Source organism: Talpa occidentalis, unplaced genomic scaffold (genome assembly GCF_014898055.3).
Source record: "Talpa occidentalis isolate TD23 unplaced genomic scaffold, MPIMG_talOcc4v2.1 talOcc4.11, whole genome shotgun sequence".
In the NCBI taxonomy this organism is placed as follows: domain Eukaryota; kingdom Metazoa; phylum Chordata; class Mammalia; order Eulipotyphla; family Talpidae; genus Talpa; species Talpa occidentalis.
The window spans coordinates 34,961,442-34,989,208 of NW_023601104.1; the positions used below are offsets into that span (position 1 = coordinate 34,961,442).

At 35.0% G+C, this 27,767-nt stretch overlaps 1 protein-coding gene across 3 annotated transcripts in view; it reads right to left on the bottom strand.

The window, feature by feature from the left end:
* UACA (uveal autoantigen with coiled-coil domains and ankyrin repeats) overlaps nt 1-27,767 on the bottom strand; it is an 82,456-nt gene that overhangs the window by 14,558 nt on the left and 40,131 nt on the right. For all 3 annotated transcript variants that reach the window (XM_054688533.1, XM_037502837.2, XM_037502838.2), the window contains exons 2-15: nt 26,991-27,124; nt 23,029-23,117; nt 19,818-19,882; nt 18,987-19,044; nt 14,100-14,170; nt 13,606-13,712; nt 11,229-11,410; nt 9,986-10,023; nt 7,453-7,521; nt 6,320-6,427; nt 5,761-5,793; nt 5,015-5,113; nt 1,811-1,847; nt 930-982 (exon numbers count right to left, since the gene is read on the bottom strand). In XM_054688533.1, the coding sequence (XP_054544508.1) occupies nt 930-982; nt 1,811-1,847; nt 5,015-5,113; nt 5,761-5,793; nt 6,320-6,427; nt 7,453-7,521; nt 9,986-10,023; nt 11,229-11,410; nt 13,606-13,712; nt 14,100-14,170; nt 18,987-19,044; nt 19,818-19,882; nt 23,029-23,117; nt 26,991-27,124 (1,143 nt within the window). The remainder of the gene's footprint in view (nt 1-929; nt 983-1,810; nt 1,848-5,014; nt 5,114-5,760; nt 5,794-6,319; nt 6,428-7,452; nt 7,522-9,985; nt 10,024-11,228; nt 11,411-13,605; nt 13,713-14,099; nt 14,171-18,986; nt 19,045-19,817; nt 19,883-23,028; nt 23,118-26,990; nt 27,125-27,767) is intronic.

Consider the following 27,767-nt stretch of genomic DNA (forward strand, 5'->3'; position numbering starts at 1 on the left):
AAAGACTAAATTTAACTATTTCTATTTTTCCACACACAGCCTATAAAAGGCTCTTTATTAGTACTACTTCATTAATAAAAGCCATGGGCTATGAGTATGTTGCACTATTTTAATAGACAGATTTAAACTGAAGCTGCCTTTTGTGTATCAAGGAGAAAAACATTAACAACTCAGAGTAATAAATATTCCAGCCTTAGTGTGCTTCTAAACTGCCTTTCATCTTACCAATTATCTTTAGACTAAGACTGCTATAATTTACCAACAAATACTTACGCAGCTTTGCAATTTCCATATTTCTTTTATTATTATCAAATATTTATTTCATCTTAAATACTGTTCCATTAATATCCATTCTCTCCACTTAGCCTCTTAGAAGTTTAGAAGTTTCCAAATCAAAGCAACCTTAAACATCACATAGACTAATTCACTCTGCCTACAGATGAAAGTAAGTAATCCCAAATATTTGTCATTCCTGTAGTTCAAACGAGGTGTTAGAAATGCAAACTGTGTACCTACTAGAAACTAAAAGTAGCAGCAAACAAGTCTGAAAATGAGACAATACTGCCTCTTGGCAGCTTTATTTCGAGGTGAAGTTCCAAAACCCCGAATACATACATAAATGAAAAGGAAAGCATTATTTCAAAGTCAAAACAAATGACTTTTGAATTATTCATATGAATAATGTGCCTTCCCCTTTCTATGGGCAAACATGAAGAGTTAACCAATTGCTGTTAATGAATAAGGTTTACTATTCAAGACAATGAAGTTGTAATTCAAATCTTTTATTTAAGTCATTGTCATCAAAAACACTCTAGAGGGCACCAGAAACAGCAATACCTGCTTTTGTTAAACCAAACACAAGACCAATTTTTCTTTGGTATTGAACATCTTACTCAGTGGATATATTTAAAGAATAGTATTACTAGTACCTGTGAATCTGTAGTATACATTTGACCTTGTTTAAGAAGCAGGTCTTCTTTTCCTAAATAAGTACAAACAAATGATATCTTAATGTAAGTTTCCGCACGAAAGTAGGTTAAATATTAATTTGGTCTCTTCTTTAATATTCAAACAAAAGAGGAGCATGAATTACAATATGAAGTTACTCTTGTTCTAAATATTTACCTTAATATTTCTATACATAAAGGAAGTACCTATATTCAGAATACGAAGTGGGTTTTTAGAAATACGTGAGACTAACTAAAAAAGCTTTATGATAATCATAAAATAAGTATCTTACCATCATCAAAAAAAAAAATGGTATTCTTTGCCACCTACAGAATAAATGTTACTGTTGTACTTAGCCTAGAAGATAATTTAATATTCACTGGGAAGCAAGAAAATAGTTCTTCTAGAGAAATTGTTTAAAGCTGAAGAACAGTAAACAAAAATGAAGGTTAATTATGCACTCTCTTAAAATTAGTCATTGTTTATAGAACATCTAACACCTTTACAAGCTTACCTATATTGAGACTCTACAAAAATTTCTCCATAAAAAGCAAGCCCCAAATATTACAAGATAAATATCTACTAGTTGATGAGGCAAATTTGGTAATTGATGTAACATACAATTTAAAAAATAGAGAGAGTTAAGGAAACTCAGCCTCCATGATGAACAGACTGTATATTAAGAGGCTACAGCAGTGGCCTTCACCTCCTCCTAGTTCTATGTGTTGAGCTATAACACACAAGTAGTTGAATGAGATTTAGCATCAGGAATATCATGTTAGACAAAATAATAGGTGGAAACATTCCTCCTCTTTGCTTGAACTAGGTAAACTGAAATTAGAAACTGTATTTTTATACTTACGGTTACTGAAATGACTTCCTGATCCTAAATGATCGCTCTGAAATCAAAAGTATAAATTAAAACATTTTAGTTGAACACTGCTTCATTTTGTTAAATTTTGCTTCTATTTTAGCTCTAAGTGTTCCAGTCATTAAAACCACATTTTCAACATTCCTTGTTTCTCCTGAGTATTATTCTACTTGAACCCACAAAAAGATAATAGCGCTAGCAACAATTAGGGACATCAACTGGGAATAAACTACTTCACTAAGCATTTTAATAAAAGCAGCCAAGTGCTTCAAGGAAAAACCTACTATTCAAAGGGAAAAAAAAGCAAGCTCCAAATGAACTAACTTTCAATGCACACTCTTCTGCTTCTTTACCTCAAAAGGAAGGAAATGCCACATTCACATCAACTGATCATTTTACTCTACCCTGTTGGGAGCTGGGACCCTTCCTCATTGACTGCATAGTAGTGCAATCCCTTCTTTTAGAATTTTAGAATACCAATTACTTTTGGAGGCAAAGGGAGACAGAGAATAAGAAACCAAGTTAAAGCAAAGAGACTCACACACTGATAAATCCATAGGTGAAGTAATAGAAAACTTTGGATATCCCAAAGCAAAATGTATTTGGAGTGCTCCTTTTCCCAAGTAAGCCATACCCCAAAAATCCAACAAATTTAAATATTACACTTCAAAAATGAAGATATGCATGTTTGTATATTTGTACTAACAATTATATGTCCAAATCTGATATAAGTGACCAAGGTCAAAAAGATCCATAGTTCCTTAACCATTAATGCCACCTCACACTAATGATGGAAAATATCTGTAAACTTAGTCAAGCTTTTTGTCTGTGTAATAGTTACTACCAGAGTTTGCAATAGTTACTAAAAGAGCTTATACAATACAGATGGGAGAAGGCTTATTACACATAAGTGGTCAAAAAATTTAGTTTAGGTTTATTACCTTTCCCAGATGACCAAAATGAAAAGGAATACATGAGTTATTATAAAATTAGTTTCATTCTAAAATATCCATATTTTTCTATAACATAAGGAAAAGGCCTACAGATTATTACATAGAACGCAGAAATTTTGGTGGCAGTTTATGAAGAGTGTTGAGAGTTTTATTAAGTATATGAGATGATACAGTAGTGGACATTCAATTCAATTCAGTTATAAATGGTGAATTCTTAGTTTTTAATGGCTGCATTCATATATACTGGGTCATATAAAAGTGGGCCTATCATTATGTCTTTTTTTTTTGAAAGTAAAAAGTCATTTCTAATGTAACAATTCATCACAATGCACATTAATGACGGGGGAAAATGTTGAGTGAAAAAAGTCACAGAACAGACATGCGATCTGACCTCACATATGGAATGCGGACATAGCATGAGTCACAAGCAAAGGAGGACCCGAGAGATTATTGGGCAGGTGCTAGGAGTGTCAGGATCAGAGGTGCCTTTGCCTTATACCTTTAAATATACTTTCCAATTTTCTAAATAAATATATAGCTTCTGTGATTAAAAAAAAATGTTATTTTTCCATTATTTATTATAACGTCATTGAAAGTTTTAGACTTGACTCTACCTTAAGGCTTAAGAATTTGACACCAGTTATAGGTGTCAAACTTGATAAATACTACAAAGAGAAAATACAAATGTGCTCTGAGAGTAAAACTAATACTGCAGTTAACAGCAAAGGAGAGCAAGACTGCCTGGGTTCAAGTTCAGGCTCGACCACTTTCTTCTTGTAAAACCTCTCATGGGCAAATCCCTCTAAGGCTGTGTTGTAAGAGGAATGAAAACAACCTGTTGCATAGAGTCACCCTGTCTATTCCATGTGTGTACAGTACAGTGGTGTCTGGCACATATTTGGTGCTGTGACAATGTCAGCTATGCCTAGTTTCACCGTTAACCTTTAAAAATTCTTCCAATGTGAAAAAGATGTGAGCCACTGAATTGAATTATTCTGTAGCTTATAAAACTGTTTATAAGCAATCTTCACAATCAAATCATATAAATATAAACACACTGCTTTTGTTTTTTTTTAAATGTACCAAGACATAATTCATTCGCAACAAGTACACAAATGACTCTGTACATGTCTACCTTGCATCATCAGAGCCCAGATCAAGATATAGAACATTCCTAGCACCTCCAAAGCTTCTTCATGCCTCACCCTTGTCATTAACCCTCACTACAGGGAGACCCCATCACCATACATTAGTTTTGCCCGAGTCTCAACTTCATAAAAATGGAGCCATGCAGTAGTATACACTGTATGTGATTTCTTTCAAACAACATTATGTCTGTGAGCTTTATCAATATCTTCTAGCATTGTTTTTCACAACTACACACATTTTTATTTACAAGGAAAAAATTATTTTTTAAATTAAAAAAAAATTACAGTATCAGAATTGTATTCCCTCAAAAGATGAAAGATTCACATTGAATCAGCCACCCTCTTTAGTGACACACAGTGATGAACAACATTTATAATATACATATATATATATATATATAATATATTAGAAAACAGTCTATGAAATTGAAAGTCAGGTGTGTGGTCACCTCAGTGCGGGGAGCACGGGTAGTGACAGGAAGCACACGTGAGGAGGCTTTAGGTGCTCTGCAAAGGCGAGAAGGTTTCAGCTTACAGACAGCCTGCGTACTTCATGCTATATCTTGCATTTTAATAAAAAGCTTAAAAAGTGACTTTAGAAAAACTAAAAGCGAATTGATGCCACCAAAGATGAGTTATATGATCTGAAGTCATATTAACACATAGCTCTCACCAAACAAAATGCTCCAGTTAATCCATATACACACAAAATCCTTGGAATAATACTGGTTCCCTAGTCATTTAAATGCTGCTTGTGATTATTGCCATTTTTATTATTGAAAATTTACAGTAAAAATATGAAGTTTTGAAGAGGTGAAGATGGGCGAAGAGGAAGATTGAGGAAGAGAAAAGAAGTGAACTAAATGTCAGTAATATGCTGGTCATTTCAATGATCTCATTTAGTTTTCACGACCTTTCTGTGAAGAAAGAACAATTACCCCAATTTTGCCAGGCAGGCAACACGCTTGCAGACATTCAATAAACTACCTAAGCTCACACTATAAAGGAAAGAATAATAATTTAAATTTAAGTCTGATTCTAAACCCCTTGCCATTACCCATTATGAGTTATAGGAATTAATTTAATTTTTATACCTCAAAATATTTAGTTCTGTTTTTCAGAGCCTCAATAGTTCTTAAGCTTTCTTCATGTTGCTTTTCTTTAGCTGCCAACAGAGACTTCAGTTTTTCTTTCTGAAATGGAGAGGAATAAGTGCAGGAATAAATGCTTGAAACTGGGCTAAATCTGTGTCTTAGAAAATGTTTATGAGAATTACTTTAAAAACCAAAATTAAAAATTCTCCACACTGGTGAATTTTAACTATTAGTAGAGTTGATAATTTCTACAAATATACTAACATAAAAATACAAAAAAACATACAATATATACAAAAATTAGGAAAATTTGTTTGTTTTAAATGTTATCATTTTCAATAGGTGTTCAGATTACCGGGTTAAATTAGTGTGTGCACAAAAAGGGCAAAATAAGGAAAAATATACTTTAACTTAAAAGACAAATAAAAATGGTAACTAGAAAAAATGTTATCATTTTCAGATCTTGTCTTTTTAATGCTTAGAATTTTATATCTTTTTATGAAAAGTTTCACAGACAATGATACATTCTGAGGCAGTAATAGCAAAATGCCTTTAATAAACCCATCCACTATACTCAAAACATACTATTACAATTACATATAGGTTTTGTTTTCCCCTTTCAACAATAATTAGAAATAGAATCCTGTTTTCCACCTGAAATCAGGACTTAAAATTCCACTGCAATACCGTATTTGATTTACACATCTAGAGTAACAGTACATTTTAAAGTAAATTTATCATCCTACCTCACTTTCCAGATCATCAGCAACCATAACTTCCTACATTGAAGAAGAAAAAAAAAAGTCCATTTTCATTCTCCAAAGTTTAAAAGGAATGAGCTTAGCAAATATCTTTTTAAAAGACTGACACATGTCTTTAAGATTGGGAACAAGGATGTGAGAAGAAAATGTTTATATGTGGTCAGTGTGTCATTTACCTGTTATCATTCATTCTTCTCCCTAACCAGATTCAGAAACATCAACCACCAACTCCTTCCTGCTCTTATTCCTCTTGTCTTTTGTGTACACCTTCTTCTCCAATCCCATAGCCCCAACTATGTTCAGTTCTTTGTTATAATCACACCCCAGTAATAGTCTCTGCTCTTATATTTGACATTAAAAGCTTTATGTAAAGTCCTAGAAAGATATAACTGTCCTCAGGGGCAAGGACCTGATTTCTTCTCTTTCAGTACCCTGTCTTGATGTGACAGACAACCATTAACAGTTTGTTAGCCATGATGACAACTGGTAGTAAAAGAGATTTGGGGGTCTATTTTGCATCCTTTGTATCATGTAGATTATTTACCTCATTCAGCTGTAGTTGTAAACCATTGACTTTATCCAATAATATTCTCTGTTCTTGCTGAATTTTCCTCAACCTGTCTTTCAACTCCTCATTTTCAATCTCCAGATCCTTAAACAATAAAGATAACAGGTCCTAGTCAACCTTAAAAGAGCAATACCTTATAGAAGAAATTTTTAAAAGCACTTCACGATCATATGCAGATATACAAGAATAGACAAGTTTAAATACAATTATTTCAACTACATTAAAATTTATATACCCGAAATTACATAGAAAATGACTATACTATACTAGCTAAGTACAAGTAAATACAAAACAGCAAACCTTGATTCAATAAACAAAAAATAAAAGCATCATCTGAAAATAGAAAATAGCAGAGAAGAATATGTGATTTTAACTTTCAATTGATAGTTTCATGTCTATTATTCAAATGCTTTTATTTATTCATTATTTCAGTCAATGTTCTGATAAAACATTTAAGTTTTCAATTAAGGCTCTACTTTACTTTCTTAATGCTACATAGTAAACTACAAAAATCCATACAAAATGATTTTGTTTTACTATATGGAAAACAACCATTCAATTTATATCTTCATGGTACTTCAATCATTAAATAAACCATTTATGGACTCTTCCTCCAACTTAACCCACATAATAAACAGTTTTTGAATACTGGAACAAACATAAAAGATAAAAAGTGCTGTGTGGTTAACAAAATTATTTTTCTTAATTAAAATATAGTTTAAGAAAAGGGTCAGATTTTGTTTTCATTAATAACCATCATTTTACCGCTATAATTAATTTTCAAAAATGAATACAAATTTATGATTCATGCCCAAAATAGATATATTTAAATCAACAATGAGTTATATAAAGCTGTTGAATTATTTGCTTTTGAATATATATTTAAAGATACTTTATGCAATGTAATATTGATCCAGACATTCCTATCAAATGCTAAACCGTTTAGAAAGGACTGGACAAGAAAATGGAGCCCCAAAACATACTAAGCTGCACTTCTTTCTCCTGCTCACTTCTCCTACTTTTTTTCTGCCTCTTTTCCCCAAACCTATTAACAGACAGCACCAGAATTGTTTGCTAAGGAAGACACCAAATTTCCTTTTTCTTTTTACCTGAATGCTGTGGTGCTCCCTCTGATTTGACTTCACAGTCACTTCATCCAGCATGTATGGCAAATTTCGCTTTGGTGAAACATAAGAAAACACAGCTTAGCCAGAATGAGAACATGGAAAACTACATTTTCCTCGAGGCAATACACCCAATGGCGATGATCAGTTTACATTAAATTTTGTCGCACCTAACACAAGGTGGCAGTATTTCCTCTTAAAACTCCAAATGGACATCTAAGAATATGGGCCTCAAATAAATCAAGGTGTGATTTATTGTAAAATATAAAAAAATAACAATTTAAAATACTTATTGGTAAGGATTTGTTTTAAATAAAGTCAGCAAATATTAAAAAGAAGACCTTGTACTAGATACAAAACCAAAGTCGTGCTATGCGCTTCCATCAACCAACCACTCCCAAAGTAAAAATTTCGATTTTTTTTTTAAAGAGGTGAGAGAAGTCACATTAATATTGAATGCAAATATGGAACTCATTTATTTCTTTGAGCCCTAAAGAAGTAAAATATTAAGGAGTGTGGTAAGAAAGAGACAGCCAGCGCTTTGATGAGCTACGTGAAGGATCACTAAATGACTTGGGGTGCACGTTCTGTTTTTGCACACTTACTGCTTTGAAACTTTATTCCAGCTTAAAGATTTGCTTTAATAAAAGCACAACACAATTATTACACAAGAGAACAAATAACCTACTTTTTTTTTTTTTTTAATCCAAATGGACTTCTAAACCTGCACGATTTAGAAAACTATTTTGTTCTTCCTTTTGGAGAGCTAAAAAAGAAAGCTAACAGTTTGATTCTCCAAGATAATTTTAAGTGTTGTAATGCCTGCTGAATTTTGCTTAAGTGAGTGTTTAAAGCATTACTCTAATGAAACTGGATTTAGAACTATGGGGCGAACATCCCATCAAGAAGATGTTCTATAGCCACAATTTTGCCCAAACTACAATTCTAGCCTCAAGCCTTTTCCCAAAGTACCATTCATGTGGAATCTGGCCCGCCTGCTCATAATATTTGCACTGAAGTGTATCCACAGAAAGTGTGGCTCACAGCCAGGTTGCCTCACTGATGCTTCTCCTGCGTCCTCAGTCACACACACGTGTCCCTCCGACATTTTACAGCCGTTTGGGAACAGTAAACACTCCCCCATCAGAGACTTGGTCTACTTGTCCTCTCTGCCCCTTGGCTTCCTTACCTCCTTCACACCTCTGCTCAAAGATCATACCCCTAGACAAGGCCTGGCTTTCCTCTAAAACAGCATCTGCCCTCTCCCTCTGTATCCCTGAATCCTGTTCCACTTTTCTGGAAAGAATCTCTGGTGACACTACATACTCACTTGCACTCATCCATCTCTCTCCTGAGTGTGAGAATATATGTGGAAACAGATGAGTTTTTACTGCTCCCAGCAGAGTATTAACTTCATATGTTCACCTGGGCAATGCTTAAAGACCCTGAGCCCATTCACATATTCATGTCCAATCATTCTTTAAGTATCTGCATACTTTGAGTCATGTTTCTGTGGTTCTGTGCGAGATGCCTGGCATTGACATAACTGTACACATTTTATCTCACTCTACTCCCTTCTGAGGTTATCTAGGGAGGGAGAAAGGCAGAAAGAGTTGCTCTAGATGGAAAAGGCAAGTGCCAGGAGACATGACCCATGCAGGAAGGGGCGCTCATGCCAGGAGGAAGAGGGCAGCATGCTTTCACGTGGACCCCGGTGAGAAGTAGTGAAAGATGCAGAATGATGATCAGAATCACTCAGAAGGTACCTGATTACTTTCTCCTCAGGGTTGAGAAGTGCTCAGATTCGTCTCACTAGGGAAAAGCTGAAAGCCTGGAAGGGAACAGCCAGCAGAATAGGAAAGCTGCCTACACTAGCTTCTGAGCAGACAGGTGGGTGCAGGAAACCACCAAACTTGCGTGAGTTCAGAGATTAGGGGGAAACAATAAGACACACACAGGGAAACAAAACCAGGGTTAAATTGTGAGTTGATTAGTACAAGGTATGCATTATTTCATGCATTATGCCTTTCTAAAGTGATTCCTCAGTAAAATACAAACACAGCAAAAAAAAAAATGTCAACAGTGGTACTGAAAAAATAATATGTCACTTTGAAATTCTGTTTTCTTCATGTCTTATTGCATTAGAAGAACTGACCCACAACAGTAACATTATTACAAGGGGGAAACTGTCTATGGTCTACCACGCTGCTATTCATCATGTCAGAACCTCATCAAGGTGCAATATTTCAAACTTGAAAGGGCAGTGATCAGGAGGTTATTTATTTCCCATTGGCTACATTAACTGTAATTCAGATTCCCAGTCTCAAGCTGATTATCAGTATCCAGATAAAACCCCATGTCCTTAATACTTAGGTTCTCTGTGGACATGATTAACTAGAACAGCAAACATTTCCACTCAAACAGCTACATGTCCTCATTAATCAGTGCTGGTTTTTTCAAGCACTTTACTTAAATTGTCCCACACATATAATTTTTAAACATTAAAATTAAGATCTACCTGTTGAAGAGAAGGTCCTTTCTTCCAAAGTTCTCTCCCTGAAGATTTAAATAGAAAGAAAGGAGAGAAGGGAGTAGTAAAACAGCAGGTTGACTTGCATAGATGTATTCCCTAACTTTACACTTAGAGAAATAAATGCTAAAATTTTCTCTAAAGCTTACTACCTTACAGTTAAAATAATAATGAGATACCATGCTTGTCTATGAATGAGTCTAGTTTTGTGTTTTTTTTAATGTGATAACATCCAGGTAGATAATATCCAGTATTAGGGAGATAAGGTTGAGTGAAAATGCAAATTTTATAATACTCCTCAATTAGAAGATAATTTATCAATATATGTCAGAAACTTAAAGAAATGTGCATACCCTGAAACTGAATGATTCAATTTTTAGGAATTGATCCTAAGGGTATAATAAAAATATGCTAAAATATTTATGTTTAAGGACAGATACTAAATTGCTGTTTATATTAGTACAAAACCATAAACAAATAAAATGACAACTATAGAAAACGGCTTACGGCTTACTTAATTTCAAGTAGATGGAATTTAATGCATCAATAAAAAAAATCACACATTAGAGAAAAATTTATGAGGATAAAGTCTTCAAGACATAATAAAAAAGTAATCTACACCCTAAAACTACACACCTACATATTACTTCAATAAATAATAATTTTAAAGAATAATCAGAAAAAAATCTACAGCTCATACAGGTGACCTCAATTTTATGGAAAGGGAAGACTAGAAGGATAATCCTCATAATGTTACTAGAGGCGCCTCAGTGGTAGAATGAGTGACTTGTTTCATTTGTTCTGCTTTTATGTATTTTCCAATTTCTCTTAGATAAACATAGTAAACATATTTGGCACAACTATTTGATAAAAACTGGGTTAATATTTTATGTACAGGTTTAAACAATGATAACTTTCTTGAAACTTCAAGTATAAGAGTATTAAGAGCTTCATCCGTCATCACTGAAAAAAATTTGTGAAACGCTTGATTTGGCTTTCTCAGTTCTTAAGTTATTCCAGTTCAGTAGAGTTTACCTAATAAACTAGACAGTACATATGCAACAAACACTGCCTCAGAACAAGTTACTACTATGCCAAAATACAAAGCCACGGTATGGAGGGAGATGAACTAATACTGTTCTGCTTCTTACAAATTGTAGTTTTACCACCTAATCTTTTAAAGTTGCTCTTTATTAACTGGCACCTTTTAATTACAGAAAACCATTGGTACCTTTGTTAGCATTTTCTGATGCAGTCTTCAGTAAGGTTAGAATGTCCAGATTGTCACCAATTCTTGCATAGTAAGAACTATCATTGCCAAGGGCATCCAGCAAGCTTATATCAGCACCATTTTTAATTAAGACTTCCACTGCGTCTCTGCAGCCGTACTCACAACCCAGCATGAGAGCAGTTCTATAGGAGAAAAAAGAAGAATAGAAGACCTAGTGTAAAAGCCAGGAATATTTCAGAAATGTCCTCCTAAAGGCCTCCTTTCTCAAGAACAGAAATTATTTTTGAAAGTCATACTAGTTACAGATACAGGTTTTTATTTCAAATGTTTATAGTTTACTTTCATAGCATTTTTAAAAGCATGTAGTTGGTGTCTTAGCTTGCAGAGCTAAAAATCCTGTATCACCTCCTATACTTGTATTTTTTCTACTACCAAACTAACTTCCTTCATCCCAGTCCTTCAGTGTCCACAAATGTGAATAAAGTACCATAAAAACCTTCTACATCTGATAGTGGCGCTCCATTTGCTCAAAATCTGCAATAACAAAGCTAACTACGCAAGAGCCTTCATGAACTATGCCACACCACCCCCCTCACACACACCCCATGAATCCCTCTATCCTAATCAGACCTTGATCCCAATTTCTCTCCCTAGAAGAGCCATGCTTCGCCCACCTGAAGACCTGCACATCTTTAGGCTCAATTTTAAAACTTGCATTCTCAAATAAAGCTTCCTTGATTAACCTCACTGTCATGGATCATTGCTCTCTTCTGCCATGACAGAATCATTAGCACTTAAACCTTTAATAGTGTATCAGCAAATAGCAATAATGCAACAAGACAATCAAATCATCATGGAAATATGGAAGGACCCTAGCAATTGTTTTGTCCAATCCTCTATTTTTAGTACTAAGGAAACGCAGACTTAATAAATTGAAGTGACTTACATCTCCGTCGCTGAATTGCATAAGGAAAGCAATTCTTGCTTTTACTCTGATATGTACGTTCTATTTCTCTTTTATATTCACCAGTATTTGCTGGTTCTCATTTATATGCAATAGGCATTAACAAAGTCATCACTATTTGGGGTAAAAATACTATATATAGCACAAAAAAAAAAAAAAAAAAGAAAGAAGAAACAGGAACCTAAATATATGGGTCAGAAACCAAGGCTGTAATTTACATTTAAAACCATCTGCTACATAACATATATATAATATACATTGCTCACCTTGCTGGTTTTTTTGTGTGTGAAGTTCCAATGAAAATAACAGAGACAAACATACTTGGAAAAATAAAAGCTTTATAAAATGTAAGATATTATACATGGATTAGGCAGGTCATCCACTCTGATCCTAAATTTTATTTTTAAATCAAATTTTCATGTTTGGAACAGATTAGAATATCTGCAAAAGTAAAGTAATAAGAACTACTCTCTCTCTTAATAAATCACATTAATAATTTAGTTGCTTAAGAATTTCTTCCTATGAGATGCCTGAACAATAAAAGCAATTAAAGCTATAAAGTCTGACATCTAAAGACTTTTGTTATCTACTTCCAATGAACTACAAAATGATAGGATACATGCTTAGGAGAATAAAATTAAATGAAAAGAAACCAACAATTTCACTAGTAATCGCCTATAAAATCTCAGAAACTTACTATAAATTACTGTAATGCTTCAACTAGTGGAAGAAGAGCAACTATTATTAGTAATAATAATAATCGTTAGTAATGTTATTATTAGTAATAATAATATTACCACTATGATACAGTAGAGCCCTATGATACACTAGACCTAGAAAAGGGGAAAGGGAGAATCATAGATGGAAATTACTAGCACATACCAACTAAATTACTAGCACATACCAACTAAATTAACATCCAATACAGAAGCAAAAATAAAGTGAGAGAGTTTTAGGGAACAAAAATGAATTTGGTTTCAGAGAAGGAAGTGATATTGTACGTGGCAGGGTGTAGAGAACAAACACCTTAAGAAAATTTACACTGAAACATATGAGCTCCAGGACGCCAAAGAACTCTAATCTCAAAAGATTCACTAATGAAGAAAATTTTAAATGTAATTTTTTTGCTCTTCTCCCTTATTTCTTATTTGTACTCACTTTATCATAGACTTTAACCTTAAAAAAACTAGGATATAATTCCTCTTTCTTCGGTTCCTTGACCTTCATCACTGCCATTATTTTACATTCATCTTGCCATTTTCCCCTAGGTCCTTCTGCTGCCTCCTTCTACTGGACTCTTTAAAAAAAAAGGAAGAGGGAACCCACCTGGAAGAAAAGTCCAAGTCACAATAGCACTGACTCAGAACCACTGCACATCCTGCTGGTGTCTAGGAAGCCATGATAAAGAATTACCTGTTCTGCTTGTCTCTGGAATTAATATCCGATCCTCTGTCTATCAGCATTTGACATATGTTTGGCCTACACATCTGAGTAGCCAGAACAAGTGGTGTCCGCCCATCCTAAGCAACAAGAAAAATAGAACAGCATTAAGCTAACAAATCTCCTCAAACATAAAAGTTAGAGTACAAGTTCTGAAATAAGAATAAACATAAATTTGGCCCTCCTTGGTGGCGCAAGGGGTTAAGCACAACAATGTGAAGCTGTCCACAGCCACTGCAGCACCAGTTCAATTCCCAGCAGGCCAGGGAGCTACCCAGAGGGTGCAGCAGACCTCTCCTGTCTTGCCCACTGCTCCCTTCAGCAGTGTATCTCAGTAGATCCACCTGTTCTGTTGCCCACTCTGTCTCTGGTGAATCCTCTCACCGCCCTCTACCACCCCCCCTGCACCTCTAGCCTGCAGAAATAAGTAAATCTTTAAAAAAAAGAATAAACATAAATTTACTTACTACATCTTTGGCATGCACTGAGGCCCCATGGTCGCAAAGCAGCTGTATGCTGGAAGGGCAGTCCGCCATCGCTTTCAGGAGCAAAGGAAAATGATAAATGCTCAACATCTGTTGGTAAGACGTGTGGTGCTTTGCTAGGCCCATGAAAGGCAGAAGTTCTTTAGTTTCTAAACTACCAAACTTCACAGCCTCTGTCACTTTAGCATTATAAGCATTAATTTTCTATCTGAAAATTGATTAGAAAAGATTATTTTATAAATTTTGTATAATTGATTAGGACCAAGGAATACAATCATCCTTGCAGAAGACAAGAATATACTTCTCTTCTAAGGGCAACACACGTAATAAAAACCAAACACATTTTCTGTTTATATTTTTAAACATGACTATAACTGACTTGACTTTTGGAGTGTCAGCTCAGTTTTAAGACTCATATTCTCTTTTTTCTTTTACAAAAGAGACACAGTAAATAAAGTTTGACTCAAGTAATTCATATTTCCTGTAAAAAAGCAGAAGATTACTATGTCTGCCCATAATGATGGAAAGCAGGGTCATTTTGCTAAAAAATACAATATCATATGATGTCTCTTCCATGATCATATTTATATTTGAAAAAAATTATTATTAAATTCATAAATTGGGGCTGTGGTTACACTCCACCTGAGTTTTTTTGTTGTTGTTGTTGCTTTTTTTTAAGCCTATGAGTTGAAACCAGATTATTAGTATCAAAAAGTACTGACAAAGTCAATGGTTTTGGGGGGGTGGTAAATTCACTAGAATAAAACAAAACATAAGGAAATAAAACAAACTTTCAATTCTGACATCTTTAACCCAATTAAGTCTTTTATATAAATTGACGAGTCAATCTTAATGAAAAGGAAAACTGAAACTTGACACATTAATTCAGGAATCAAAAAATCAACAATATTCAGGTCCAGTTATAAAAAAAATGCAAAAATGTAAAATGTAATGAATTCTAGAGTTATAACAAATTGAAGAGATAAAGTCAGTGTTAAAGGCACCCTGGTGGAGATCAGCATCAGCTGGCCAGCCTCTCACCACCCTTTCTGCCATGGTAATAAAGCTGTGCTGGGCCCCTGGGGCTCATGTGCCAACCTCAGTCCCCAGTTTTCCTTGCACGTAGCTGTGACCATGTGAGTTAAATTATGCCAATGGAATCTGACAGGAGTGCTGTGTGCAAGCTTCTGAATCTAGGGCTTACAGGAATGGTTATACATTCCCCCACAATCTCTTCCCTTCCTGCAGCAGGAAAACAGAGGTATCCACTAGCAACTTCAGCTTAAAGAAGAACAAGAACCTAGACAATGTTCGTGGAATTACAAAATGGAAGAAATATGGGTCCCTTCATGATTACAGGCACATGGACAAAGGCAAAGGCTAATCTGAGCATCAGGACTGAGGAACAAAAGAAAGAAATGTTAGTTTCCACAGCAGCCTAGCCTTCTCTCTAACTCTAACAACAACTGCTCTAAGATGCGGGGTACAGCTGTAACAAATTCCCAAAGCATATGATACCGGCTTAGAGGTTGGGTCCTAGGTAGAAAGGAAACATATTTTGGGCTAGAAACCGCATGATATTTCTTGTGCTATGGCAGGATATTTGATAACACTATCATCTGTGATAATACAGAAGGAGCGCCATCACAGCATGTGCCTGTGGAGGCTCTCTGAGGGAGCAGTGTGAAGAGCCAGAGTCTTTGCACATGTTGGCAGTCGCTCACTGCATTTACTAAGGTATGGTAAGAAAAGGAAGAGGTTAAACAGGAATGGCTCCATCAAGGAAGAGAGAAGGAAGGGAATAATGCTGAGGTAGTTGGAAGCTTGGGGGAAGTCAACTGTTTCTCTATCAGATGATAGGATCTAAAACCACTGTTGCTTACAACTTTTCCCAAAAACTTCTTAATAAGGGAAAAAAGAGAAAGAGATAACAGTTCTGGACTAAACATCAGGTTGAGGAAATTATATTCTTATCCAAGACAACTATTTCAGATGGCTTTGAGGCAAGGGTCATTAAAATGAGCTAAAGAATCATAAGCCTAGAAATAAAGACAAGAAATAAAGGAGGGTTAGAAACTCTGTCCAGAAAGTAACTTTGGAGATGGTTCCTGACATCCAGAAGCAGCTGACAGACCAGAAACTTCCCAAGGTTCTGAGGGAATTGTACTACCAAGACCTTAGCAGTGAGTTGGCAAAAATGTATGGTTGTTTCAGCTCTTAAACAGCTTCTATAGCATGCATGCTGTCCAGCAACCACCTTATCTATGGCTTCGGCAGATAATGGACAAGAACCTCCCGGAAAGCAGAGGTAGGGGCCACAGAGGATGATGGACAGGGATCTCTCTTAGAATACAGAATGGGGGCATCCAGAGAAGCTAACTAAGAAATTTACTCCCAGACTTCAGTAGGGGTCACTGCAAAAGATTTGCTAGGCAGCAAATATGGTATCTGCTAAGCACCAGTGACTGCTGTATTTTCCAGATTCTCCCTTTTATTTCACTGAACTTGGCTTTGTTCCATCACTATGTATTGTGAAGAAAAGGGCTCTTTTCTTTGAGTTTACAAATTGCTGGATCATGAAAACACACATCAGAGCCAAAAAGAGAAAAAAACATATCACCCTGAGCTTTGAACTAGTTGTAATAACTGCATTGGCTTACATCTCATTTCCCTTAGGGAGGGAGCAATAGTTTCAATATGTGGGAGGTAGGGGTTGTGGGAATATATGAACGGCCAAAGTTGGGCTATAGCAGAAAACGCAATTTGCCATCAAAATCTGTTCTCCCGTTCATCAGCAGTTAGCAGCAAGACCATGACTAGTCACCTAGAAATTACACTTCTAGCCTCCCTTGCAGATAAATACTTGATTGACTTTGCTCTCGTCAATGGAATGTGAGTTGAAGGCAATCTGCCACTTCCAAATCTGGGCCTAAGACTCTGGGCCTGGGCTCCTCCAGACTCTCGCGCCTCTTCCTGCTAGCTTAAACATGGATATGAATGCATGACCTGCTGACCTATGCCACTGCTGATACTTGAGTTCTTTTATTACATCAACTTAGTCTTCATTCTAACTTCATCCATACACCTAATGAACAAATGTTAAGATGTCAATTGGTTATATTATTCCAGTTTTAAACACAGGAACAAAACATATATAGCATACCAAAAAAAAATGCATAACTAGTACTGCATACAATTTGATGAGTTTGGACAAAAGCATACACGGTGCTATCCACAATCAAGGTACTAAGCATAAGGGTTACCTCCAGAAGTTTCCTTGTGTCCTTTCCTGTGTATGTGTTGTGACTGTTTTTTCATGTGAGGTAAAGCATGAGTTCCATCTTTTTAATACATTTTAAAGTGCATAATACTGTGCTGATAATTCTGTGCAATTTTTATACATAAGTTATACTTCAATAAGGCATAAGAAACAAAGATAAATAACTTGGAAAAAGAGAACACCCATTAGATGACTTTGAAAATATTTTCATATGCATTAAGCATAATAATGGTATTACACTTAGGTTACAAAATAGAATAAATATCTTTTGGAAATACAAACTGAATTATTTATGGATAAATGATATGATGTCTGGATCTGACTGAAAACAAGCCAGTGGAGGGGAGTATAATGAGGGTGATATTCATGAATCAAGGTGGCCGCAAGTTAGTAACGGTCTGAGCTGGGTGAAGAGTATAAGGTATTTTTAATACAATGTTCTCTCTACTTTATGTATGCTTGGAATTTGTCATAATAAAAATACTTTTCAAAATTATTAATAAAGATGGACTGATTAATTTTATAAAAATGGAAAAAGTAGTAGGAATAGAAATAGCATGTAACATATTCATATCTCAAGAGACAGCAGTCAGTTTTAAAATTCCATCAAGCACAGTAAATTAGCACTACAAAGATGAATTTCTAAGTGATTTTAAATGTCACTTGCAAGTTTATTTTGATGTTTCCATAATTTTACAAGCAAGTCTAGGCTTATGTTTTTATTTATTTAAGTATCATCACAAAATTATCATAAAATATCAAATAAAAAAAACTATATAGTAATTCACAGGGGTCACTATACAGTTCAAATGACATTGTACACAAAAGTTCTTTGCAAATATTATCACTCCATACACAAATGAAAGAAAAATACATTGTGTGAGATTAAACAATCATGAAAGCATATTAATATAAACAGAAAAAAAGAATGAAAACTAACTATAAAACTATAAAAGTTTGAATTTGAATGTAATATTTTTAACCACAAACCACTTCAATATACTGCTTTCCTTCAGCCTCCTAGTAATATGTAGGAATTTCAGACTTATAAGAGTCAGACTATCTTTGATTCCAAGGATATTTAATATCTAACTTGTTGCTAAGTAATTCCTTTAAAACACCTCAAGAATAAAGCAGATAAATCAATACATAAGTGTGATTATTAATAAAATCTGTAGATTACTAGTAGATTTTTTTAAATAAAGCATATTATAATAATATGAAATTCAGCACTGACACCTCTAAATCAAAATAACCACCACCACCACCATTAATTAAGAAATCACTACATGCCACGCACTACTTATAATTCATTTATAGCCATTTACTATAATAGAATTATTAATTACATTTTGCAGATGGGAAAAATGAGAGTCAGACACCTTAATTAGGAAAATGTAGATTTTAAGAAAGAGAAGTCTTCCTCCTTCCCATTTCTCCTACCAAATCCCAAACATATACACAGTGCCTGGAGCTCCACAATGTTTCTTCATGATTATACAGATATATACATGTTAAAACTTTGAAATTAATTTTTAATGCCGTGTCATTTTAACAAATGTTTATAACCAACTGAAATGTTTGCTTACCTGCATCATGAAGAGCAGTTCTTCCCTGCAGGTCCATATGTTCAGTGGGACAATTGTACTGTTAACACATAGAAATTTCGTGATCTAGGACTTTTACTTTAAAATAATTAAATATCAAGACTCAAATGAATGTTACTTATCCTTAAAATAGTCCATATGTTTAAAAAAACAACTGAAGAATATTAGCCAATAAATATTTTGATGTGAAGCAAATATAATAACATGTTTTGACAGTATTTTACCAACAGGAAGACATCTGGCATATGACAATCGTAAAAAAATCATGTTATTGATTGGGGTTTTCTTTCCAGCAAGAGTTAAAACATGAACAACTGAGTCAGAAAATCAAATGAGTTCTGCACGAAAGTTGGAGGCAAGACACCATAAATAAAAATATTTGTGGTAATATATGACTTGCCCCTTTCACTGAAAACATAATACAACCCACTAGATCATAGACTGAAGGGGTTAATAGTATGCAGTCTAAGTTACTGATGTTCATATGTATCGGGAAAGATCCTATGCTTTATCACTTTATCTTATGTCATATACCAGACAACAGAAAATTCCAAGCTCTAGCTAATGTCAACAGGAAGGTCAAGTCTTTGTTATTTATTTTTAATACACTGAGTTATGCAATTCACTTCCCTCAGATCTTTTGCTCTTTATTGTTCACATTCTTTCATAAATGATGGAAAAACTATTGTGTAAGCTAATAGTCAAGGTTAACCTAGTATTTTCTTTGATCTCAAATTCCAAAAACACATTAAAAACACTTCTATTATTTGCAGTCAAAAAAAAAAACACCTCAGTATTTGCCACTTTTATTACCTGTAGAAGTTTCTGTAAGCACAATGCATGCCCATACTTTGCAGCCAGGTGAAGAGCATTTCTCCCTATGAAAGAAATCATTTAAAATATATATGAAGGGTTACTTTCTTCACATGTGATTTTTCCATGTGATATGACTCATTTTTCTAAAATTAGCAGACAGGAGATCTGATTTGTAAGCATATTTTCAGTTCTATGATGTTTCACCCAGTTTGATATTTTAATAAGAGATACTGTATACACACCAAAACAAAGTAGGTGGGAAGAAAAATTCAACATACGAACCCATGAAGAGCAAGAATTTGTGTTGTTTACCACTGTATCTCCAATACCTCATGCCTGAGACAGTATCACTAATTAAATACTGACACAGGGGAGATGGGAGGAGGAGAGAGAAGATGAAAAAAAGCATGGGGGAAAGAGGGAGAGAAAGATAAACAGATTTCACATAAGCAATGAAGATCTGAAAATAGAGAGTAAAGAGATGTTAAGTCAAAGAAAGGGAATTCTCTGATATTTATATATCAACTAAGTTCATTAAGTGACTGTGTCTCTGAAAATCAGACAACTTGTTCAAATAGAAAGTGTATTAAAATATTCTGGTTTAAAGGAAATAACAGGGGTGAAGGGAGGTGGTGGGCAGGGAGGATTTATAAGATAATCTGAAAGGTCAATGTTGAACACTAAAAAAAATAGGCAAATTTGCAGCGAACATTCTACTTTGAAACACTTTTTCTTCTAATCATATCTCCTTACACATACACCTTCACAGACTACTCCAGGCTTCCAATCTTTAAGGCTCTTAATTTCCCTCTAATTTCACAAACTTCTTAAAACATAATTTGACTTCATGAGTAGAACTTTCTGCCAGAAAAGAAGCAATTCATTTTCTGCTTATCTAGGAAGAATGAACACATTGACTTTCAACTCTCTTTCGGTTTTACACGTTTAAATAAGTGGACAAGTTTTCCTAGGCTTTATAACTTCTGTATAGCTGACTCATGTGGTTCTAGAACAAAAAGCATGAGTACAGGTATATAAACAGGTATAGTCACAACCTATTCAACCACACCTAGACATCCTCTAATTACAAATAAGTCAGATATGATTACAAATTTCAATTTGCTCCTGTCCACCAACAATTTTCCTAAAAATATTTCACACTATGAAAGGTAATAGAGTAACAGGCACCCACATGAGCAATGACAGAAGAGCAGGGTGGGCCTTGAGGGGAGCATGGTGGTGACAGTCCCAGGTATTCAAGAAAATGTCACAGAAACTTGGTCACATAAAACCATCAGGTCAGGACTAAGGAAATTCCAAATCCAGTCATTTGAGATAGGGTAGCAAAAAGTCAAGGAAACACCAAATTTAAAGCCAACCACCATGAATGACACCAAAGGTGCAGACTTGCTAAGACCTGGGCCAAAAATACCTCAAAGCTACATTAACTTAAAATCTGATTATTTTCAAAATACTTTCATACTGCTAGCTAATAAAGGACTAATATGCATAAAGTTTCTTTACCAAAAGTTCATCAAATATCCATATCTAGATTATCATACAAAACAACAGCAAATGAGACAAGGTGCTTGTCCTCAGGAAAGGACAACTCTAAGGACAGACATAATTTAAAAACAAAGAAAAACATGACAGAACAACAGCAATAGCAGAAGACAAAAAAGAATGAGGAAGGGTGTGCTGGGGTGTCACAGAGTTGACCACGTCTGCTGCTGCCTTAGGGAAGCACTGAGCTTCATCTATACTGGAGGAGGGAGGGCAAGTGTCACCAGATTGGCCATAGGCAAAAATGTCCAGGGCGGAAGAAGCCAGACAAAAACAAGAAAGATAATCTGAATCTGAATTAGAATCAGCACCATAAATAAGTGAAGTCCTAAGTCTTCTGAAGAGGTATGGTTGGTTCAAAATTTATGAAACAAATATTCTTCTACAGAGATGGAGAGATGGAATGATACGTAAGTAATAACATGTCCTTCTGTTTGTTGAAAGTTGTGAGTTTGATCTTTAATTTAGATTTGACATCTCTTCAGGTAAAAAATTTTCCTTACCTCAAAATTCAGTAGCAACATCTCCTCCCCCTTTCCTTCCTTCTATTTGTGAACATAATGCTAGTTAACAGCAACATAATTATTTGGCCATACATGGAGCCAGAGGATAAAATAAAGTTGCTAAGAAAATTCTATTCTAGATCACCTCTTAGTGGTCACTGAAGAAGACAGAGTTGCAGAGAAATAAGCTTTTGAGAGTCCCAGAGAAACAAGAATAGCTATATTCAAATACTTAAAGATCTATCTTGTGATGTGCAAACAAACTTATGCTGCAAGATTTTAAAAGACAAACACAGATGTGACTAAGTTTAAGCAGAAGCCCCAGAAAGAGCTACTTAAACTGCTAGAAGAAGTACGTTTTTGTAAGTAGTTAACCAGACACAGAAAGGGGTTCTCTTGAGGTATGATCATTAGGACCACTGCTCAGCCACTGAAGGACGCAGGGCAAGTTACTAAAGGGGTCAGTGCCTCACAGCCCCAGAGGCCGACATGAGGATAAAGAGAGTCAGAAGGAGTAGAACATTCCACAGGGTAGCTATGTCCGTGCTGGGAGTGTCAGCCAGTCTTGCTGTGATCATTATGGTGAGGCTGCTTTTCTCCATCACAAGAAAAGTCCAATCAAATACTGAATGACTTCATGACAGAGATTATCATATATTGACAAATACGTCAATATAAGCTAAGTGGCACCTAAAGGTTCTTCAGAGTCTATGGTTTTACTTATTTTTTTAAAGATTTATTTATTGATGCATACAAGTGCTGGGGTACAGGTCAGAGATGCAGGGGGTGAGAGGATTCACCAGAGACAGAGTGGGGAACAGAACAGGCAGATCTACCGAAGTACACTGCTGAGGGGAGCAGCGGGCGAGTCAGGAGAGGTCTGCTGCACCATGTAGGTTGCTCCCTGTCACTGCACTTCAGGTCTCCAACTGCTTGTGGGTTCAGTAATCCTTTCTCCTAAATTACCTGTACTTGATCTTTCCCCCATAATGATACTTTAGAAGTAAACCTTTTCTCAACAATATAAAAGCAGAAAATTAAGGATCTCTCTTTTTAAATATCCTTCAAGTCTGATTAAGAACACTAGCAGTGAACAATGCTTGTAACCTTTCTACCTTGTAACTAACCACATGCAAACATACCTGCAGTGTCACAGGATGTAATATCAACTCCATGTAAAAGGATGGCATTTAAACACTCAAGGTTCCCCTTTGAAGCCACAACATGGAAGCTAAAAAAAAAAATCCGTTATATAATGGAAAGTACCAAAGGTCAATTAAACGTTAATGTTGCCTTTTATTCAACACACACACACACACATACACACACACACACACACACAATTTTTAATACAAGAAAAAAGAAATCTAACCAGTATTACTGAAAAATTCATTTTAACCCACATTTACATAAGGGACCAATGCTGTCTAGAAACCAAAGGAATATATTAATGTTCAATTGTCTTAATAATTATTTCCAGCTGAAGACAATGAATGCCCAGCAGACCCAGGAAGAGCTATTTACCTTCCCTTTAACTGCCTAAAAGAACTGAGTTAGAGGACCTGCACCAGAAGAGAGCTAATACTGAAGATCACTTGTGATCAGAAAAACTTCTCCGCATAGCATAGCAAACACTTGCTCTTCGCCCTATAAATTTTCTACCCTCACCCCCAATTTTAATATCCAAATCTCCACCCTCCCTGCTAATTAGCTCAGGATGGCATTCAAGACTCAACTGCCTATCTTCAGATCTCAGGTTTTTGGGGTTCCAGAAGGCATGAAATTTGTGTTTCTTTTGTTAATGTCTTATATCAAATTTATTATTATCAACCAAAGAACTTAGAAGGTGTAAGTGAACAAGTTTCCTAATAATGCAAGTAAAGCCTGAATCAGAAATTAACTTTATGTTATCTAGTATTCAAGATAAAAGATTACAAAATACCCCACTATGTATTTGATACTCTAATACTTCATTAACTGACAAATGTTTACAGCAATATTTTGTGTGCAATAAGAATTGGCACAGATTATATTCCATTAAATTGAAACTAGTAAATGAAGCAGGACTTGATGACAAAGGACACTGAACTTGGGCTGGTGAAGAATGGAGACCCAAAACAAGATTAAGCACTCTGAAGATGCCAGGAGACAAAGGAGGTGCAAGCTGCCAAGGTGCCTGGTACAGACACACTCTGTACTCCTCCAGCAGCAGTCTTCCCTGACCATGCCATTTATTTTCTATTTCCCCATTTCCTGACACCTTAGTAATTCTGGTGCTCTCACTTATGCCTTTATTATTCTATCTAGAATTTCACATTTTCTAATGTAATACACAAATTGGAGATTTATTTCCTTTACAGTTTATGAATCTCTTCCCACTCAACTATAAACTCAGCAAAAGCAGGGATTTTTGTCTGATTTGCTCCCTATTTTATCCCCAGTACCAAAGAGATGATGGTCCTTAAATACTTGAATAACTGAATGCTTAGAAACAAAATTTGGAGACTGCTTGCAAATCCATTCATTATATAACACTTAGTCGTGTCTCTATTAATATTATGGCAGATATAAAAGCAAGACACCAAGTACTACTATGTAAAGCAATTTGAATTAGAAAGAAAGAAATCTTTCTGATAAAAGAAATATAGTGTTCTTAAAAATCAGAGAAGTTCTCCTTATAGTAGAATCAAATTGCTATAAGCTGAAGGTATCAATGAATCACTCTGAAACACTAATGCAGGGAATCATGCCATGAAATGTATCCTTAGAACTTCTTGAGGAATGAAAATTTCCTTTAAGCAAAGGTGTTTAGACTCCCAACAACTTTAGCTATATCATTTTTGGCTTGCTTGTTTTCATTTTATAGCTCACAAAATTTGGAAGACTTCTTTCTTCAAAATAAGTCAGCATTATATTGGTGATATAACATGGGCAGAAATCACAACAAATCCACAATACATTATTAATGCTGGTGTGCTATAAATGGTAGATGTGCTTAAAGATAGTAAATAAATCAATCACTAGATTAAGAGTTGTAAAGGAAAATTTGAAGACCTGCTTTACAGAAATATTCTATTGTAATTAAAAAGTATTCTTTTTCTAAACTAAAAATGTATTTCTGCTTCCAAAAAAGGAGATCCAGGAAATTTGGACAATCACTACCTCTAAGGACAACTAGAAAGACCACATAAAACATAAGACACATTCTTAAAGACACCTGTGAGCTAACAAGACAGTGAAAAATTACTGGGCCAGCATGCAGAGGAGGACAAGAAACCCAGAGAGGTGAGCTGGGAGTGTGAGGGTACTTTTTGCCTGTAGCATCTAATTCCAGGTAAAATAGCGGAAAGACAAAGGCTCACTTTGATAGTTTGGAGAGGAGGGGAGACAGGAATTAGAAAGCAGGGTTCTCAAAGTGGCAAAGAGATTCATGGTAAATCTGACCATTTTGGTTGGCAAAGGGATACACCCTAGGAGAGAGGTGAACAGGAAGAAAACTTGCAAAGATCAGTATTTCATTTTTGAAAATAGACTGAGGTCAAAAAGTCATGTTACTTTTGTTTTAAATTTCAAATTAAAAACCAAAAAAGAAATTAAAAATAAAATTGTTTTGTACTTGTAAATAATATAGGAGGCGTATTTGTAACATGTCCCTTACTTCACTAAATATGTTTTAATTAAGGGAAATTCAGTTTATATAACAAAGGAAAATGTTTTATCTTATGAATCTCAAAAAGAATTCTATTTCCAGCGAAAACTTCAAAAAACTATTCATACGGTTGACAAACTAAATTTCATAGTTTTATGCACTTGATATATTAAAATTATACCAAATTTTCAGAACTCTGACCATTGATACAAATTATTTCATTCAAAATTGAACCTTAGAGCAAAAAAATTCTAAAAGTCAAACATTCATTCAAAGCATGGATGGGCAGGACTCAAGAAACAAGTCTCCCCGAAGATCCTCATCCCAAAGTTTCTCTTTATCTTCTAACATCTTGGCATTTAAAAGGAAAAGAATCATGAAAAATTGTCGCTTTGGGATATTATATTTTCACTGTTGATATCATGAACCTTATAAATAACTTAAAATTTAGCAAAAAAAAAAAAAGGGTGGACAGGACTCAAAATAACCAGTTACCTACTTGATAAAATTGAAACTACATAAAAACTTAGAACTTTTCCAATTTTATTGCTTTTTCAAGCTACTTAATTTTAAAATCATGCTTTAACTATTTTTACTCTACTGAAATATCTAAGCAAACATACTAGTAATACTGGTCAAACATTAACTATTCATTTCCTAATATTCATTTCTATATTTAGTATCTGTTTTACAGCTAGAATATTCTAAATAAACTCATGCCATGCAAGTATAAGACTGAAAAGAATTTTAGGAAATGAGATTTTTCACCAAATGAGAATTTTAGGAAAATGAGATTTCTCTCTAACTTTGGAGAGTTTCCCAGATGAGGTTTTACGTGCTATAATTATAGAAAGGAGTACCAGCAGCACTCTCAACAGGACTGCGGAAAAGATAGACAGTTCATAAGCATATAGACAAAGCTCAGTAACACAAACACAAGTAGGATGACTACCTGTTATTCGCCAAACCAGTTATTCGTCTCCCTTTCTGCTCTCACATTCTCATTTAAGCAAATTACCCACAAAAAAGAATTGGAGGTTGAAAGAAAAGATCAAGAAAGAAAACTTGTAGTTCTTCATGAGATTAGACCTAGTTACTTAACCTCTGTAAGCCTCTTCCTAGTTCCTTTAGAGGGTCACTGCAAGGTTTAAATATGATAAGGAATAAGAAAAGGCTTATAGACAAAAATGTTCCAAATAACCCAAATCCTGTGGTTTGTTATGGAGTCTAAACAACTAGACAACTGGGGAGCATTTAAGCTTTCTCTCTATATCTTGAAAATCTTTCACATTGGGTACAGCTATTAGTGCATAATGTTTGAAAGTGATGTTTCAAAACCATGGGTTTTGGTAAAGATTTTTTTAATTAAAAAGTTGATAACCAGAATTTGCAAATTTCATTTACATCCCAAGGCTCAACCCAAATTCCCTTTAGGGAATCATCAGTAATACTTACGCAGATCTGCCTTCCACATCTAGTTTGCCTGGATTGACTCCCTTTTTAGCAAGTATTGAGGACACTTTTTCTGCATCTCCCCTTTCTGCTGCTTTCATCAGTCGGTCATCATACTTGTTCCAATCTGTTGCATGCTAGAAAAAGAAAAAGAAAAAGAAAAAGTAAACATGGCATACCACATATACTACACTAGAAAGACTTTCTAAAGGGAAAGCAGCAGCACATGATACATCATTCCATTTCTTATTGCATCCCAAATTCCCTTGCACCTACTATGTTAACTTCCAGAGAAGAGCAGAGTTAGAAAATGTGTCCAAAATACATGGTCTATAAGAAATAATTTTAAATGATGCTCGAGAAAAAGTACATTTCTCATGTTCTTGACTGGTTTCTTTGCCTTCAGAGCAAAGAAAGGAAATTATTGTAGTGCCAGGCATGAATTACTAAAATAACCCTAGTGAGCTAAACTTATTGTCCCCACTTAACACATGAGAAGACGAGGTTCCAGAGACACCAAATGACCTAGGTGGCCAAGACCAAACATGACTTCTCATGATTTCTGAAATCACTGGGCTTATCCTATTCTCCAAATAACTTTTTCAGATTTGGCTGTGATCACAGCCCAAGATCCTTAGATGTAGAAATACTCCCATTCCTAGCCCTGCAGTTTTTTAAAAGACATTGTTGGAGATAAGTTTATGGAGGTAAGTTACGCACACACATGCACACACACACTTCAGGAAGCAATTCATTATCCTATAAGAATAAAATGAAAGT